The 20,222-nt window shown below is 34.0% G+C and overlaps 2 protein-coding genes across 7 annotated transcripts in view; both read right to left on the bottom strand.

The window, feature by feature from the left end:
• Positions 1-4,448: 4,448 nt before the first annotated feature.
• The window catches only part of LOC131853084 (neurocalcin homolog), a 169,757-nt gene continuing 153,983 nt past the window's right edge, over positions 4,449-20,222 (bottom strand). For all 3 annotated transcript variants that reach the window (XM_059203896.1, XM_059203894.1, XM_059203895.1), the window contains exons 2-5: positions 9,866-10,020; positions 8,367-8,485; positions 7,630-7,818; positions 4,449-6,057 (exon numbers count right to left, since the gene is read on the bottom strand). In XM_059203896.1, the coding sequence (XP_059059879.1) occupies positions 5,863-6,057; positions 7,630-7,818; positions 8,367-8,485; positions 9,866-9,935 (573 nt within the window). In that variant the 5' untranslated portion in view covers positions 9,936-10,020 and the 3' untranslated portion in view covers positions 4,449-5,862. The remainder of the gene's footprint in view (positions 6,058-7,629; positions 7,819-8,366; positions 8,486-9,865; positions 10,021-20,222) is intronic.
• The window catches only part of LOC131853085 (neuronal calcium sensor 2), a 155,073-nt gene continuing 153,820 nt past the window's right edge, over positions 18,970-20,222 (bottom strand). For all 4 annotated transcript variants that reach the window (XM_059203900.1, XM_059203901.1, XM_059203898.1 and 1 more), the window contains one exon: positions 18,970-20,220. In XM_059203900.1, the coding sequence (XP_059059883.1) occupies positions 20,044-20,220 (177 nt within the window). In that variant the 3' untranslated portion in view covers positions 18,970-20,043. The remainder of the gene's footprint in view (positions 20,221-20,222) is intronic.

The raw sequence follows: 20,222 nt of genomic DNA, 5'->3' as shown, positions 1-20,222 counted from the left end.
ATATAGGCGTACGATGTATACGAGACAAGAGGCTGCCTGCGCCGCAACCATATGACCAGAAGCGTCCTAGTTCATTATGTATGTAAAAATTAGCACCCATATAATGCTAGCAATATACTAACTAGTACGGTGCCACTACATACTGTATCTTGATACTTTAATACATAAAGGCCAAATTACATTTCGTATTATAGTCGTCTACTGCTTATATAAGTACTGGAAGACCATAAATAAAATCAATTAGCGGTGTGCAATAGAACCAGTGACTGACTGACTGACTGACTGGGGCGTCGCGTCGGATCGGGTCGGGTGACATTTTAACTGAACCCTATCTAACATTAGACATTAACCTATCTATACAGACAGAATCAAATGGTTCGCTTGCTGTATCTTGTAACAGGTAACTAAACTAACATAAACTATATACTATGGAAATGACAAAAGCTCGCTACATTGGCTCAACGTTGGAAGCTCGTTTTGGGGCGGGCGACGTTGCCGTTCCGCTTGGCCGCACGCACACTGCGCGCACTATGCACGCTGACTTACGTTTTTTCAACAATAACAGTGTTGTGAAAGCGTCGCCAACTTTAAGGGATGAAACTACACCAAGTATCCCTTCGGATTCATCTAACAATTGTTCGGCGCTCGGCTTATAGCTTACTGCATTGCATCGATGCCCCCGCGCCGCACTGAGTACGTGTCATAAAGCGAACCATCTGACGTCGTAAAACATCGTAAAGCAGTATCAGATAGTTGCAATACTACAAAACTGACTATAGAACCAACTGCATATAAATCTATTTAAGTATATCTATCTATATATTGAAATAATTCGTCCGACGTCAATGAACATGACCGCGTCTGAGATTCTGTTTAGATCTGTTTCGTATATTTTGAAGATCATATTTATTTACCGTTCAACTCTACACAGGCACCTATACTTATTGGAATAGAGAATCATCCCTGAGGAACGTGGAATAGAGAGATAAGTAATATCCGACCACTATCGCATGCAGAGGAAACGTATAGATTACACGAAATAGGCTACATAAATTTATATTGAACAATTCACAAATACTCGTAAAATCTGAATGAACATCTAACAATCTTTACATCAATTTAAAATGATATATTAAAAATATTGTTCTCTTTTCAGTTTCAACACTGAGATTTTTATTGCGATCATTACCACCGGCTACGACAGTTAGTTAGTCAACTTTGTAACAGGTAACACCGTGTACGAACGTACGTAGGTTCGAATCGCTCCACTCAATTTCATTAGCGTGGCGTTACTGGCGCAATCCAATAAATATTGGACCAGCTTAACTGTCGTGACCTTTCATATTGAGAAAAATATTTGCGATACCGACTTCTATATATACCTCACTGTATGTATGTTCTAGCAGCGATTTAGCAACTACCTAGAATACAGATATCATGTAGACAAATATTATACATACATAGAAATTTAATAATTATAATCAATCTGAACTTGTACTTAGAAAAAGATTCAAAATCCAATCAATTTCACAATAAATTGTTAGTTGAAACACTGAAGCATACATTGAACACGTTAGTAAAGTAATTGTGCGATAAACAAATAATTGTGCAGTTGATTTTTCTTTATCATTTATAGTGATAAAACATAAAACTGTCCCCAGCTATTGATACATCATAATAAAAATTACATTCAATTGTATGACAAACTTACAAATGAATGAATGATTAGAAACATAAGTAAAGCGTGCTCAAAACATTTTGTTAGACAATAAGCTTAATAAAACAGTACATATCAGAACGAAACAAGAGCAATGATACCTCTCAATGAGTAAATACACTCAGATAAAATAAAAGAACAATATATGTTTTTTGGAATCGCAAATTAAAAAGAAATATCTTAAAATCACTGTGTTTTTATACATTTTACAATTTACCAAAACTGTTCACAGTACAGTTAGTTTCATACACCGCACCGTCAACGATGCTTAAAACATCAACACTTCACTATCATTTTGTAGCAAGAATAATATATTATTATATCTCTCTAAATGTTCAATAATAATCTGATCAACATGTGTATATATTTATATGCAGAACGTTAGAAAATATACTTATTTTCTACGTAACAACAATCTCGATAACTCTGTAAATTGAATATATGTGTAACTTTATGAAACTGACTGTACATAACAATATTAAATGTACGTTAGTAGGAATTGCATATTGAATGCATCTGTACATATATATATATATTGAACTATCGGTCTGTCGACTGAGTACTGAATAAAAGAGAGATGTAAATAAATATTGAAACATCTAAATAGGTTACTTATACTAACTAATCTTAAAAACGATAACTACCGATTAATTTACATCAAGAATGGTGCCGATTCTAGTGAAGTGTATAAAATAATTATTATAAATTACATCGAAACATCTGACGACGTTTTACACCAGCTCTTTTACAACAAAAACAGTTTTTGGGGCATCTCATCTGAGTTTAAAAAAATGAGAAAGTTATTACCCACTACTGGGTGATACCGTTGTTTTACAGCGCCTCAATTCAATTGCCATTCCAAGATGTATTCTTATAGTACACAAGCAACTTGCAGCAATTGCTGGCGAGACGTATAATTCACTTGTCTCAACACTATTAACAGATAAAGAGGTACCAGCAGAATCAGCACCAATCATGAGGAGAAATATGAAAAATTAAAAACTTAGGTCAGTCCATGCGCAACACAACGGCCACAGTGTTCGTTAATTGTTTCTATGTATCTACGATTATATATAAATTTACTTTAAACAAACGTTTGGATTCGTATATAATTCTATTTACTATATAAACATTCTAAGGAACATTCTGGAATCCTTTCGTTATAACAATTTGGATACGGTCTCGGTCAATTGACCATCTGCGCCTAACCCTATGTCGTCATGTTTACATATGGCTGTACAAACCAACGTGAAACATCTACATCATCGACGTCCCACTACCAACTGTTAATTACACTAACCATATGATAGAATCCTTACAATTCAATACCATAACAAAATAACTGAATAATAATACTTAGGCTGACTTCAGGACTTTATAATTATGTTTTCATATTTTTTTCATTTACTAAAAACTAAACCTTAAAAATATCAGCTACGCAAATAGATCAGCATAATATTTATATATTTATATATTTATATATATATATATATATATATATGTGTATATATAATTACAATATAAATTAATATTACTTGTATATTATTATATCCGTCTGTCTGGTTTGTTGCGTAATTGTCTTCATATTGTGCAATTGTTTGCTGTCTTTTCAGTGCTAGCGTCGTTCAATGGAAACCTGTCTGACAATTGTAAGTATAAGATGAATATATAAGGGTATTATATATGTAAAAAATATAAACAGTAATAGAAAAAAAAAATTCACCATAAGTTCGTACGTATGGAAGGGATATTTTAGAAATATCGTGTAAAGACAGGACGATAACTATGACAATTTTCTTGTTACAAGATTGTTGGCAATATTTCCAGAAAGTAATGATAATTTCTACAGATCATTTCTTTGTGATTGCTCGATGTAACAATTAAAACATGTCCTGAGTGCTTCTTGTCAAGAGTCAACCCTGTATAAAGTACTATTGTAGCTAGCAGTGAAAAGAAAGCGGTACAATCTTGTACGTTACTGCCATCTGTGAGTGCGTACGCGCAGTGCCTCAGATGGAACCTTACCACCGCCATCTAGTGGCGGGACGGTCAACTCCACCGCTATAACGACTAGTATGTCAAAAATAGAGTTATTTTGCGACAAATTGCGTTAGCCATCTGCTATGCCCCCACTCTGAGGTCGACAGGGACACCAACTAGCATAGGAATGTTTGTAAGTGATATACTTGGTACAGAAAAAAAAAGAAAACGGAAAAAAACATAAAACAAATAAATCTGTCCCCAAGTATGGTACAACGATTAGGAAGCTTTAAGTAGTGTTTCTTTATTTTTTAGGCGATTTGATCTAGCCACCTAGGGTTTGTTGCCCCCGGAGTAGATGCTGGGACGCCCCGAGGCCCCTACCTGCACCTCCCTAGGGGGTAGCGGAAGACCAGACAGTCAGACAAATTGCAAATGTAAAGTTGCCAATAAATAAACAGATTTCTTATGCAATTAGATAGGGAAACAAGGCGAGAGCCTTCCTTATGTTATATGGTAACACAATGATCATCACGTTACGATGTTACGCACACAATGACCATGCGTTGTCATTCTAGAGGACTAAAACGTCATGCCTCTAATCATGTATTGATTGCCTCTCATTGGCTATGTATTGTCTATAACTTCTTATAAGTCCGGCGAAAACCAGGCACATTTGCTCTAAGAAGTGTAGGCAGTTTAGTCAGATTGGTAACTAGCAAATTTATCGCAAAATGAAACACACGACACACCGAATTAGAAATATAAACAACATAACATGGCACTGCACATATACGCACTCTCCTTCTAATTGAGGAGAACATACTATAAATCAATGGATGGGATGGGAGCACATTAACTGGAGTCAACTTTTCTATCGGATCGCTTACTGAGTTAGTTAAGATTGGGCATATATTGGAAGGAAACGAATAATTTCAAATGTATAATAACTTGTACTGAGAAGTCTTGAAATAAGCTGTAATATATTAAGAATGAACGATTCCAAAAATAATAACACCCACAATTACTATAAGTTTTTTTGTAATTTTGAACAGAGTGTGCGCAGGTATAACTCTGCTAATGTATAAAGTACATGCAATTTGGTGGATAAAAGATAACCTCTGTGGGTAGAAAAGATGTCACAACTAAAGTATGAGGACAAAAACAATTGTAGCTTAATTATAAATATGGGAAAATCGTAACATATTGTACACGTTATAGTCATGTCAGTAATCCTGGTATTTGGCTTTTACCAATTCACAGTCAGGGACCGTCAACTTATCAAATTTCAACCTTAAATCATATTCACTAGAACGTATTTTCAAATTATCATTTGAAACTTACTCTGCGGTTGACTGTGCTCTGTGCACATGTCAAATTAATGTCATCAAAGTTACAGTTCATTTTAAACGTCCATCATTCTATGTCGCCAATAATAACGGCTACGGACCACGAAACGTTATATATCATGGTAAAACATATTTGGAATTTAAAAATCCAAATGCTAAAGAACAAACCTCAGGTTCTTTCACTCATATTAATATGTTTCACGTGAAACGTCCGCAATAATGTATATAAATGGGTAATAATTGACTACCTTTGTACTCTCACGTATAGACATAATAATACACTACAAAAGTTACGAAAACAATTTCACAGTTACATTAACCTATTTTGTTAAACCGATATACTTTTAAAAGCGCAGATTTTATTGCTATAATTCCATATTAATTAATTTTATATAAAACATCAATAATTTTATAAAAAACATCATAAAAGCGTAAACGATAGAACTGCAGATATTTTACAATACCATCGGAAAGAGACGTTTAGAATGAAAATGGAGTCACCGTACGTTTTACATATAAAACGAGGGTGTGTACTTTGGATTGAACAATTGTTCCAATGACTTCCTAACAGATGTGTGTGACTTAGACGATAGAGCTAGTCATTGATTTAATTAATAATTAACTGTTAAAATGACAGCATCACAGCCAAACAGCAGGACTACTCGAATCGATACTTCACGTGTATTAACGCTTCATTTCGCGCACTAGCTCTTACAAGCATGGTAATAGGGATGATATTATTATATTACAATAGGATTACATAAGGTGTGGATAGAGCAGTGTCGTTGACGCCCCGGTTATTTAATATTTGGGGTATCACTGAGACTGCGGGTCACACTGCAGCAGTCGGACGATAGAGGGGTCGCTCTTGGCGCCCTCTATGAACTCCTCGAGGGACAGTTTCCCGTCCTTGTTTCTGTCCATCTGACGGAATATTTTGTCGGTCCTCTTCTCGGGCGTAGACTCGTCCTCTGGCATTTTCATTACGGATCCGACCATTTTGTATATAGCCTGAAATTTTTTATAAAAGTCATTTTTTTATGAACGTATATTGACAGAAGGCAATGATACTTCATTGTTATTAATATATATTTATTAAAATCAAAACAAAATAATTTATGACATTGTAGCCCCTTATGAACGTAAATTATTTTCCATGAATATTTTCATTACTATACCAATTGAGATATATCAATTGAGAAGATCTGGCAAGAAACTAAATTGAATTTCTTTTTTAAAGTCAGTAAACAAAACGCAAGTGTAACTTGAATTTATATAACCTCATTGAAATCAGTTCAATGCTGTTTTTGTATTGCATTCATGCATACAATTGTACTGAATTTGAGGTCATACAATATGCATGATGCATACGAAGCTCCGCTAAACAGTATGTCAAAATAATAATATTCATCACAAATGACTAACATTTGGCATTGACACTAATTCAGATTCGCTCCTTGTTCTATTAAAAGATTTAATTATTTTTTTTTAACATTTTTAACATTTAGTATGGTAGAGTTTGTTCTACCATAGGGCAATAGCCGCCAAGTAGCTTGCAATAAGTTTTTTTTCGGACTACTCTAATGCTGTTGGCCGCAGCTGGCTTTACAGCTTCACCGGACGTTAGGGGACGAGTGCAGATAGCACTCCAAACCAAGGAAGGACTTATGGAGCGGCTGAAGGCCAACTCCCACCTAACGGATATGACTTTAGTCGGTAAGGGTTCGAACCTCGGCTCAGGGTGTTGTAATTTCGATCCCCGTTCGAACTGGGGTCGACTGAAGGCTGTATAACATCTGTACGGTAAAATCCTAATCCTCTAGAACTGTAACGTGCCGTTCCAGACTATTGGGAATATACCATTTCGTTTGTATAAGTCAATAATACATTTGTATTATTGTACGAAGACTCAACTCAGCAACAACAAGCCTATGGTCAGTCCAGCAGTGCGCACCACGCATCACATAGGGAGGAAGGATATTGTTAGTAATGTGAACTGATGATCCCATTGCTATGTACCATGTCAGATCGACCTCCACGCGATTCGCCCTGGAATCCATCGTGATACATTCCCGGTGAATTTGTCACGTTGAGCTAACTGACCTGACCTCATGTTCATCGTATCATCCTCCACTGGTGCCCCGCCAGCGTAAACCGATAGCGCGGGCGGGTGCACCGTTCCATTATCATCCTTCAAAAAAAACCACGGTTGACGAGGACTTGGGAGACGTCACGTTGTCGAACGATTGCGTAGTCAATTAGATGCCAGTGTTTGGACCTTGGGTGCATCTTGTATTTGGCGGGAAGCCTAAACATGGTACTCGTTATAGTAGTTTTTGTTTTGTGAATGATAATGAACTGGTGCACCCGCTTGCGCTAACGGTTTACGCTGGCGGGGCACCAGTGGAGGATGATAAGATGAACATTAGGTCAGGTCAGTTGGCCCAACGTGATAAATTCCTAGTGAATTTTCCGGGTTTCCAGGAGGAACCCAACATGGTATTTCTAGCAATGGTGTTTACCAGTTGCCATTACTAAACCCCCTTCCCCCCAAATATGGTAGTAAATACACAGTACACTTACGGTGACAATTTCGAGCATCTCCTGCCGCGAGATGTAACCGTTTCCGTCGAGGTCGTACATGGAGAAGGCCCATTTAAGTTTCTGCTCGAGTTTCCCGCGGGACGTTACGCTCAGCGCACACAGGAACTCCCGGAAGTCTATCGTCCCATCGCCGTTCGCGTCGAAAGTTCGAAATACGTGCTCTGCAAACTGAATAATACACCAGCGTTTCATAATTTCATAATTCACATATATTACTCTCAATTTATTTATTTATTTATTTTAGGTAATCAACAGCTTATACAATTTATAGACACACTGGTGCCCCGCCAGCGTAAACCGTTAGCGCAAGCGGGTGCACCATTCCATTATCATCGTCAAAAAAAACCAGTCTTAATACAGTCCTTCCGTAACAACCATCATTATACTCCCATCTACATCTGGTAACATTATAAATGCGAAAGTATAACTGCGACCTCGGTGGTCTAGCAGCTTGACGCACTGGTTTATTTCGGATGGTCGCAGGTTCGATTCCTATCATTATAAACATTTTATATTGTCTGGGTGTTTTACATGTATATTACGTATGTAGTTTTTTAAACTAAGTATTTATATCAGTTCTCAGTATCTATAACACAAGCTCTGCTTACCGTGGGGCTAGATGGCGTTGTGTTAAATGTCGTCTAAACAGATTATAATGAAATTTGTTGTGAGGTATATTTTATGAGAAGAAACATATTACTTTATAATGGACCTACCTTACTGGCATCACCGTAAGGGAAGAAATTTCCATAAATTTTCTTAAATTCTTCTACAGACAAATGTCCACTGGGGCAATCTTTTAAAAATCCTTTGTACCATTCTTGTATCTCTGCATCTGTAATATAAAATATAATAGTAATAATCTGAGGACAATTCACACAGCGTCATCTAGACCCAAGTTAAGCTAGCTAAAGCTTGTGTTATGGGTACTAGATAACTCATACATATACATTCCTATTTTTTTTTGTAAATACATACATATTGTAAATAGAAAACACCCAGACCGTGACAAACAATCATACTAATGAATACAAATGTTTGTGCCGTGTGAGGAATCGAACCCGCGAACATCGGTCGTAAAGTGTGCTAGACCGCTAGACCACCGAGGTCGTCCTCAATTACACAATGATTAAAGTATTTTATTATCATGTATGTAAAAAAATGCAATCAATTGTACCCAGCAGGTGCGATGTGTTAACTAACTATAAATAATATATATTAAAATTAAATTGTGTTCCACACATACAATTAGATTTCTATTTTTTCAGATTACAGTGGACCCGCGGTAATCCGGCCCCCGTTGTAATCCGACATTGTCTATTATTTGTTATTGAATATTACTTTGACAATATACTTCAGAGTGCATATACATACATATATAACATAGAATCTTATCACTGGATCTGTAATTTGTCGGATTACAAGATACTCTTTTGTAAAAAATTCCGGACTATAAGCAGAGGACCCTTAAGCAGCACTCTATAATATAATCCGACAAATACGATGGTCCGACACTGCCCTGCAAAACGTTTGTCGGGGTATTATATACATATACAGATATGTATATAATATAAAGAATTATCATTGGATCTATAATTTGTCGGATTACAAGGTACTCTTTTGTAAAAAAATTCGGACTATAAGGGGTCTTAGGCAGTACTCTATAATCCGACAAATTCGATAGTCCGACACTGCCCTGCAAAATGATTGTCGGACTACCGGGGGTCCACTGTACTTTAATGTTGGCACTAGATGGCACTCCAAACCAAAGGAAGTACTATGGAGCGGCTGATGGCCAACTCCCGCTTGACGGATACGACTTTAATCTGAGGACATCGCCGGTTTGTACCTCAACTCGGGAAGTCGTAATATCGTATTCTGATCCTACAGGAGAATCTCATGATGTACATAGCACGTAATTCCTGTGCAAAATCTTAGTATTCTAGCAACAGTAGATTTGTATTACAACTTGCAAATAAATCAATCAACTTACGACCTCATAAATTCAAATCAGTACTGATAACTTATTTATTTATTTATTAGCATACAAAACAGATTACAGTCAATATAATAATATAATTAGGAGCGTGTAGTTCTATTTTATATTATAACTATTTTAATCGAAACCTTTTCTTTTAGTATTCTTACTAATTTTATCAAGATTAGCTCAGTTTCTTGTGGTACTGACAATTTTATAGTAATTAAAACAGTTCACCTGAGAATTCAGTGTTTTGCTTCAGATCTTCCAATACTTCAGGCTTCAGTTTGCTATTTTGTTTCCCCATTTTGTTAATCTCCTCAATATATAACAGGACGCTACAGTATGTAACACAACCAGTAACCTCTTTTTAATTAGATGCAACTTGTGCCCTAAAACATAAAACAAATATGATATGTTATAACATATATATATTTAAAGTGCATGACAATAATGAAAAAATAAGTCAATATCAAGACGAGTCCAGAGCCAGCAGATAAAAACAATATATAATATGTTATTGTTAAAAACAACGGCGGTTCGCAGTCTACATATTAGACATGGATTACATATGGACAGAACGTCCTAAATTTGACTTGCACTAATTAATATATACAGTAGAATTCATATATAACGACTTCGCTTATAACGACTAACTGTTTTTAGCGACGATACGGTTTAGCGATTCCGGTTTAAGCGATCAACAACATAGAGTAACCATTATTTGTTTAACGTCCGGTTAGTACGTACGTCCGTACGTTGCGCATCGGCAAAGTTTTGTTTACATAACCTACGCTCTAATACCTCGTCTTATTGGTCCCTAAGAGCTTAAATCTTCTTTATTGGCGCGCGTAAATCACAGATAGTTTTTGTGATCTGCTATGACAAGACCAAACACACGACAAAATGAGTTTTGTGCAGCGAAAGTGTTTTACAATTGAAAAATGCAATATTACCTGGATTAGAAGCCCGTAAATCAAATATAACAATCGCAAAGAACTATTAAAATAAAGAATCTTATCATGATTCCTATGAACTGTTTTATTTACCTAAATAAGAAAATCTAACTTTCGCATTTGTAATATGTATGTATGTACTTAAGAAATGATCGTGCCGTTTTGTGCGTCATCCGGTTAGTACGACATAGTATCGCTCCCTTGAAGGTCGTTATATCCGAATTCTACAGTAATTTCTAACAAAAGCTCAACATCTAGATACGTCTTAAATTAAACAAGATGATAATAACAATTACATCAATATCAATGTCAAAATATAGAAAAGTAAAATTCAATAATATGTAATTACGAACTTTGAATCATTTAATAATTTCAACCCCTGGCGTGGGGTGAGGGTGTAATGAGTTTGACGTGTGTATCTACGTTATCTATGTCACCGAAGCCGATAAACAAATGGACAGACATGTGTATGTGAATTTTAAAGCTGACCTGATGAAAATTATTCATAGCTACATTTTTTTCTTCGCTTTAGTATAACAATTATATTTTATTTTAATCAATAAACTATTTAGTCTTATTTTGTGGATAGGAGCTTGAGCAGAAACATGTTTAGTTCCTTTGTTTTGCTTCGTAACTATCGCCGGCAACATCTGTAGTACGTATCTATTGATTAAAAAATAAGGGTTGGTGATAGAAGCGTGAAAATTTAGGGTTGAATGTATTTTTAATGCTATATTATCGAAAAACTACAATATAGAAATTTGTTCAAAATAAAAAAAAAAGATGTTAGGGACAACCTTTATTATGACAACCTTTATTAGGGGTATGAAAAATAGTTAGTAGCGGATTCTGGAACCTACCGAATATGCATATAAAATTTCACATAAATCGGTCGTTTCAGAGGAATATGGTAACTGACATTGTGACACGAAAATTTTATATATAACATTTGTTAGATGTTCATTAACGAGTATTTTAACATGTCAGCGTATAAATTGTCAAAAGTCCTTAATGAATCTTGTAAAATTGTTGATAAAGTAATATTTATGGGTGTTAATTGCTATTCTGGCCGCCTGTATATCATGGCGCAACTGTCAACATAAAATAATAATTGAAAGATCGTGTTACGTATATTGAAAATGTAATTATATAGTATGTTTTTTGGTCAAAAGAAACATAATATTTATATATATGTATTCATTATACATTCTATGGACTACCATTCTACAGAAAAAATCTACTGTTATTTAGTTGCTTAACCAGTTGTTTGTATATTTAATATTTTTTTCTATTTGAGTATCTAATTGAATTAGTGCTAATTAGTAGTTTGTATTCACACACTTCAACTTAAAAATGTAAAGTAAGAATAAAATTATTTAAAAGAGCAACACGCAAGTTTCTATCTAGTATTTCTTGTGATGAGACAGCTTTGCGAATGAGCGGTAGATTAAAAAAAAAGTGATGACTATTCAAAAGTGCTTCAATGTAAGTTTATTTGAATAAATGATTTTATATTCTATTCTAGAATCAGAAATATTTCATCTTCATTTATATATATATTTTTTTATATATATTCTGTTTTGTTTGTGTCATATAAAAATTATGAACTCTCGGACTGTTAAGCAGTTCGCATAATATATATTTAACTAACTGACTGATAGTAGAAGTTGAAAATTTGGGGTTGTATGTATTTTTAATGCCACATTATAAAAAAAAAATATTGTTCAAATAATTAAAATAAATGTTAGGGGTGAACAAACCTTATCACTGAGGGGTATTAAAAATAGATAGCAGCCGATTCTCAGACCTACTGAATATGCATATAAAATTTTATAAAAGTGGGTCAAGCCGTTTCGTAGGATGGTAACTAGCATTGTGACCCGAGAATTTTATATATAAGGTTAAATGAGAGGGACAGATTGAACCGCGGTGAAGAGTATGTAAACGTTACGGTCACAGCATCAGTTGACTCAGCCTCTTTAGCCCAGAACATGCAGTATGAGGTACTACAGTTTATATTATGTATTTTTAGAGGATTGTATCTTTATAGTTTTTGTTTTATTATCAAAAACTTAGCTGTAGATTTCCTTTAAACAATTTTATGTTATACTAGCTGTCCCTGCAAACGTTGTTATGCCATATAAATTAATAACGCTATAAAAAAAATAGGGGTTGATGATAGAAGGGTGAAAATTTAGGATTGCATGTATTTTTGTATGTTGAATCATAAAAAATAGAAACTAAAAATTTTGTCTAAAAAATAAAAAAATAAAAATTTTGAGGTGGACTATCCCTAACATTTAGGGGGATGAAAAATAGATGTTGGCTGATTCTCAGACCTACTCAATACGCTCACAATATTTCATGAGAATTGCTCAAGCCGTTTCGGAGGAGTATGGGAACGAAAACTGTGACACGAGAATTTTATATATAAGATAGAACTGATAATAAAAAATAATGTATTTAAAATCAGTTGCGTTAATTTAACCTTTATTTGGTTTCCAATTAATGGAATGTAATGCAGACGTTGCCAAAGTCGCGATGTTCAATCAGTTTTAATTATGATTTTAATATTAATTATCACGTATGTATATTATCATCTTGCAGTGAAAATATTAAAATAATTAAAAATATAAATTATAATGGATTTGTGTACTCAACGTGTATAATTTAGATACCTACCGTTTCACTGTTTAGTCTGTAATTTAAAATTATAGTACACTGACGGGCAATTTCAATATATTATCTGTTTTGTTGTGAAAACTATTTTTTTTGTAGTGTTTTAAATTTTTTTACTACGTCTTCGGCCATTTTAACAACTCTCACTGACAAACAGTGTAATATTACATTAAATATATTTATTGTACGTGTTAAAAACAGTACTATAAAGTAACCTATTAATTTGCACGTCAGTGTAATGAACTATTAATGAAAGTTAATAAGTACTGGTCGAAACAAAAACAAAATATGAAAGAAACTAGGCGAAATATGAACTATTTTGATTTTGTAATTTGTATATTATACATGATTAGGCAAAATGTGAATCAGTAAAATATGTATCTTAGTAATACACAGAGATTTTAATGGGGGACATTGTGGGTACTTCCATCTATTACGGGTGCCTATTTATTTAACCTAAATAATGGCGCGCATAGGCGCCTACACTAACATACATTGGTTTCCATTAATGAGTATACTATGCACTGTAAATATTTAAAAAAACTTTACTCAGACTTTGAGATTCTTCAGTAAAACGATGAATTTCGTGATATTTTTGTCAAGACAGGACTGTTCAATACGATAGCACTTACATAACTAAACATTTGAAAGCCAAAATACAATTTTTACTTGCCAAATGGATACAAGATTATATAATATAGTGTATAAATACTTTTATCCATACATAAACGACATTCTCGTTCAATAAAACTTTGGAATTGACAATATACCTGGTGTAGGACAACAATCACAACTATCCAAGTTACAAACTATACTTTTAGCAATAATTGAATTCCGCAAGCAATTTATATTATTTTCCACATACGTTATAATTAATAAGTATTACAAATTATATTGAAAATGTCGCTTATGATGAGTTCAATGCAAGAAATTATAATTATAAATACTAAGGGCTCATCACAATGTTTTCTATGTTCTTAATAGAGAAACGAACATATACGATACAATAAAACGTTTCTAGGTCCTTACGATAGGCCCTCGAAATAAAATAGGGTTTTAAAATCCAGTTTTAATAATCCGGAGGGATCAGCTATAGATATAGATAGACAGACATATCTGATACTTCTACAACTGCTTAGTGCAACTATTGTAGCTAAATATAGCTTAGAATAAACTTATTCTATCACATGTAAGTAATACAGAAATGAATACAGTTTGTGCTTCTACGCTACATGTCAAGTTATGAATATACAAATTTGAAAGATGGCTATGTGGATTTAATTACGTAAATTAACTTCATCCACTTACAATAAAAACAAGCTTAAGCGTAACAATTTGTTTTTTTATTTTTCTTTTATTACTAAAAGGAAAATAAAAAAACAAATTGTTACATTAATTAAACCCACATAAATAAAGAGTAAAAACAATAAAGATTTTAATATTTTTATTAGGCGCAATTATTCGCTTTTAGCATAGCTCTAAGTGAAAATAACATTTATAAAAAAATATTAGGTAGGTAATGTAATTAAAAATAAAATTTATTATAAAACTAATCTAAATAGGTCGTGTGTGTTTCAGACTTATATTTAAATCACTAGTCTGACTGCTACGATAGTTTTATCGTATTAAAAATAATATAATATAAAATTATATAATAGTATATGTTTAAATGAAATTACAAGAAACATATAATAGTGTGACAACTAAACATAGAAAACACTAAAGTAAGTTCGAAATGACTCAAGTTCACTATTTTTTTTATAATGTTGTATTAACAAAACCTAAATCTGCCCACAATCCATCGCCTAATGGCGTATTATGAAAAAAAGGTGTTATTTTGATAAGATGAACTAAGTTAATACTTCCCAAAAATCTTTTCTTTTATTTTGTCTTTGGAAAAATAACTGAAAATGCTTAGAACATTCACTGTATGTCCAGCGGCACGGATATAAAGCGAAGTCATTAGAAACACACACTGCAAGATAAAGTTACGATATTTATTACAATAAAACAATGCAACTGACAGATATTCAAAATACAATTACACATAGAAGTTTCAATAGAAACAATACACTGAGATGTATCCTAATAATATAATAACGTCAGACACGAGATGAATCTTATAGTAGGTATATAATGGCATTACAAATCACTACAGAGATAAAAATGACGATTACTATATAGTATTGTGCTGTGAGTGCTCAGATGAAAGGAATCGCGTCTACTATGGCGGAGAGAAAGGCGAGATTGATAAAGAAATATTAAGCCGGCCCCGTGTAATAAGAAAACTATCCCAACTCATAAAGTTCTATCAGTAAAGAAACGCTTGCATCCACATATGCCTACTAGTATTTATTTGCTTTGTTACTTGGCAGATCGAAAAGCTAAAATCGATTTAGTGTAGAATAGAATAGAATTGATATTAAAACAACAAAGTGGCCAGTACTTGTGGTGTAGTTCTTCTTATTACAGTGGGCCCCTTAGTGAGTGCCTACTAGTGACTAGAGTGTAGCCGTACATTAGCATATTACACACAACATGGGCCTGGGTCGCGTCACACATTAACTTCAACAATGACAAAATAATTACGGCATGAAATCCCATTTTTCAATTACTGAGATATGTATATTTGTTTGAAACTTATACTTTATATGTACTTAGTCAGTAAATGAATGAATTTACGTCAGTTCTTTTCACGTCCAGGACGTATCGGTGGTTTTTAAACAATATTTTATTTGGTAATCCAATTAAATTTCCAATTTTGTGATATGTTATGCAACACCCTGTCTACGAGAGCAACCTTCAGGTTCAAGATGAGTATTATTGATCCCTCTTCCCTACTCGTATAAAATTCAGTCATTTTTCGATCATTTTTATGTTATTTGATCTTATTTACTTTGTTTCCCCGCCTAGATTCAAGCAAAATATAAATGAGATACAATTAATTACAAAAATGTGTAAGTAGCTTAAATTAATTTCTTTGAGGTTACTAAATAATTAAATATTGTTTATATATAAATTAGTAGTAAAGTATCGCCATGTTTAGAAGTTACAACGATGTAGACATACAGATTTTGGATATGCAAAAAAACTGGATTATTTATAATTTTTATATCAATATTTATCGGTAATTGTTTTATTATCTTCTTTTGTCTTTTTCATTGCAAGTAATTTAAAGTATCATAATATCTCTTTTTCTATAAAACCATTGATGATCGATGCAACTTACAAACACGAAATACATATACTCATACAAAATCTAATAAAACATATTCAATGACGTTATACTAAACGTAAATAAATACTTAGAAACTATTCAATAACATTCAAATACAAACGTGGAATGTATTCAATGGTACATAGTGATCTAGTACAAGTTTCCAGTGCTAAAGTTTGCCCACAGTTTGTTTGAACACTAGCAATTATTCAGATGGTTCAACAACTGTGCTCCCAGTACTTTATGATAATGTTTCTCCAATTAGTGGCTTGTTATTATCAACTCTCTCTTATACTGACATTAAATGAAAACTAAAATTAAGGGACTAAAGTGTAGGAATAATTTAATACAAAAAAAAATGTCAAATAGTTAACATATTATAGAGATTGCGTTGCTGTTAAATACTGTTAAATAGTTACAATGAATTTCTAATTGTTATAAAAAGTTTTAAAGTAGAAACATCATCTTCTTTATCGTCCGTCACTTTGATGTTTTGTGTTTTGTGCGCGCATTTAGTGTATACAATTCAATAATTGCATATTATTTATTTACTTATATGTTATGGTTGCACTGAAAACTTCTTCCATACACTGGTAACTGTTAATATGAAAATAATATATTCCAAAAATCTTCGCGACCCTTCAAATATTTTCAAGGCTAATAGGAAATGAAAATAAAGCAATTACACATAGGTATAAATTTAAATATTAAAAGCTAAGGTCATAATGACCGTGACTAGGGCACACTAAATTTGTTTCTATTCTTTACAGACAACCAGCGCAGTCGACTCCGAAGTGCTTTTGTCTAAATGTATCTCTGTAACTTGGAAAAAGTATTTTATGGCACGCAATCAACGATTTAGGTCGTTTTAGTCGAAATCTTACAACGTTTGTTTACACTTCTTCTTATGAATGATAGATATTAAATTAAAATTATAGTTGCAGAGACAATTTTAGATAATAGCACTGCAAAATGGCCTGCAGTCTTCTGTAACCTTTGGCGTCAGTTCGAACAGTACGGACATTATGCTAAACTAAAGCAAAATCGCGGAAAACTTAACAGAATGTAAATTAACTTTCAGAAAACTATTTATAGAGATCTAGAAGGCACAGTAGTGGGGAAATGGTGTGAGACGCCTACATACCACAGCGTATAATAGATTAGACGATTACATAGTTATAATACTAGATTGAAATCTCAAACACCTATTTTCATAGCCCTAAGTGTATAGTGAGAAAAATAATTTCTTTATTAAAGCTCCAAAACGATGAGAGAGGGGTACAAGGCCCGGGCGGGTCGGTTCTGAACCGGCCATGCTGCCTGACTGAAGACTCCAGAGAAACAAACGAATTACACCGAATGTAAAGATAATACAACACCGATATTTTAAACGAGTTCAATGTAAAACATTATGTTTACTTTAAGACTTATATAATTGGACATAACGTCCACAGAATGGATCAGATTACTGGCGTCGGTGTTGAGCACGCATATTGTACGTACGTACCCGATACGGAATGGATGCGTGCACGCAACATTGTGTATTAATGAACCAATCTGACCGATTCTGTTCTTACACGACTACACTAATTGTTGCCTTAATATTATAATATTAAGATTGACTTTACTTTATACGGTGCAGCAGTATTCTTTCAACGGAGAAACAAGATTGAATCAGATAGATCAAGTACTACAGGTAATAATTATATAATCTAAGTGTGTGTAGAGTGATTTGTGGTTCGGATACAATACTTATACGATTAGCAAGTGGACAATCCGACAGCGGCAGACATATAATACTTGACATACAAATATCATTCATAATACATTTATCAAATAGGAATGGACATTTTATTAATACTCAAGAATTCATTGACGCTAAATTCGTTACATCAACGAGTTGCTTAACATTAAATTCTGTTTTACAATCGACGAGAAACACGTGTCGGGGTATTGTATAGTTGGGGCGTGTGAAGAGCGGCGTACAACATCCGATATAGACATCACTAAAACTAAAACTAACTCGTAGACAATACAATAGTTACACTTGTGTTATTCGAATCTGTTTTTAGACGAACAATTTCGGGGAACAGTGGAGCGTAGATCAAATATGCAGATGCAATCAATCGATTTGCTCCGTGTTTACTTTGTCGGTTGGTAAGCTGCATTCACAATTAACTGCCGCCGCGTACAACGTGTACCTACGTTCCCTGCACACACATTGTTAAATAAACGTTTGCTGGCCCGCTCGTAGATTCTATTTATTTCTTACTAGCTGTTCCCGCGACGTCGTCCGCGTGGAATTTAACTTTATTTTTCTGAAATAAAAGTAGCCTAAGTCCTACTACCTGCAGCTACCTGCCATCAAAATCGGTCCAGCCATTTCAGAGATTACCCGGAACAAACAGACCGACAGACAAAAATAGTAAAAATTTTTTTTTTGTTTATGCACCATATTTATATTCATATGCATGTAATATAAAACGGTTATTTCAATATTACAAACAGACATTCCTATTTTATTTATATGTATAGATGTATAGATTAAAACAAAACTATTATATTCATATAAACTTATAGAGAGAAAACAGTGTTATTGTTAAATGAAATATTCTCTCATTGGACAAAGAAAAGTTTGTGCAAGTTTTAATACATCGAATAAAAATGTAGAAACCTTCAAGCGAATGGAAATATTGTTTTGCTAGCTCCATTGCACGCGACATCAACGATAAAGTAAATAAAAAAACTATAAAACTGAGTGTACTTTGTTATTGCATACATTACTTATCTAAATCGTTTTATATTTGCCGTTGGTGGCTCTTGTTACATTTTTGAACGGTATATAGGCGGGAGAGGATGCAATTTCGTGTATGTATATATCAACAAGTGTACGCTGCACTTCACTCAGTCTGTACGTCAACAAATACCCACGGCTGTACGTAACTCTGTCTACAGTCTGCCACATATCATGTACATACAAACATATTGTACAGAATCTTGTGAAAATACTGGACCCTATCTACTTATACGTCGACCGTAAAACACGACTGATGTTATGTTGTTATCTATAGTTACAGAATTAAGGTCCAGGTATAATTCAGTACAATGCAAAATACAGTATGTGGCCCACTGTACTCACGCTGTACACTACAGCAACACGACAGCAACATTTTCATATTTCATCATTCCTTAATATACCGAATGGAGAGCGTAGTATTTTTAACTGAAGAAGTTTGCACCGACTGTAGAACATTGGCGCGATGCTCGTGAGGCGATTAAGTTTAATTTCAGTTTTGTTAAGACTATATTGTTACACGAAGTTCGTTTGTGAACTAACTTCGCGCGGCAGAGTTACTCAACAGACACGTCATGTCGCAGTCTCCTCCCTAGACCTAAATATAGTATAATCTGTAACGTTTAGAAATTTTCGTTTGCAGATTGTATTAAGAAATTTTTTTAGCAGATAAAAGTAAGAAGGAAAGTATATGTTTTCGCGCCGTCGGGTTGTCGTGATATAACATAGGGGTGGATTTGAGGGTCGTGCTACTGTGACCTTCGGCCGCTTAGGGCGCTAGCATCTTCGAAAGCTCCTCATCCTGGAGGCAGCCCTTGAGGAACTCGTCCTGGGTGAGCTGACCGTCGTTGTTCTCGTCCATTTTTGCGAAAATGTTTTTGGCACGTTCCTCGGCAGAGTCGGCTGGCCTGTTACTCGAGCAAGCGCCTAACATATCGTAGATGGCCT

Source organism: Achroia grisella, unplaced genomic scaffold, assembly GCF_030625045.1.
Source record: "Achroia grisella isolate CSIRO2021 unplaced genomic scaffold, CSIRO_AGI_Agris_v1 utg874, whole genome shotgun sequence".
In the NCBI taxonomy this organism is placed as follows: domain Eukaryota; kingdom Metazoa; phylum Arthropoda; class Insecta; order Lepidoptera; family Pyralidae; genus Achroia; species Achroia grisella.
The sequence above is the reverse complement of the archived record's forward strand: the minus strand, read 5'-3'. Positions and strand labels throughout refer to the sequence as shown.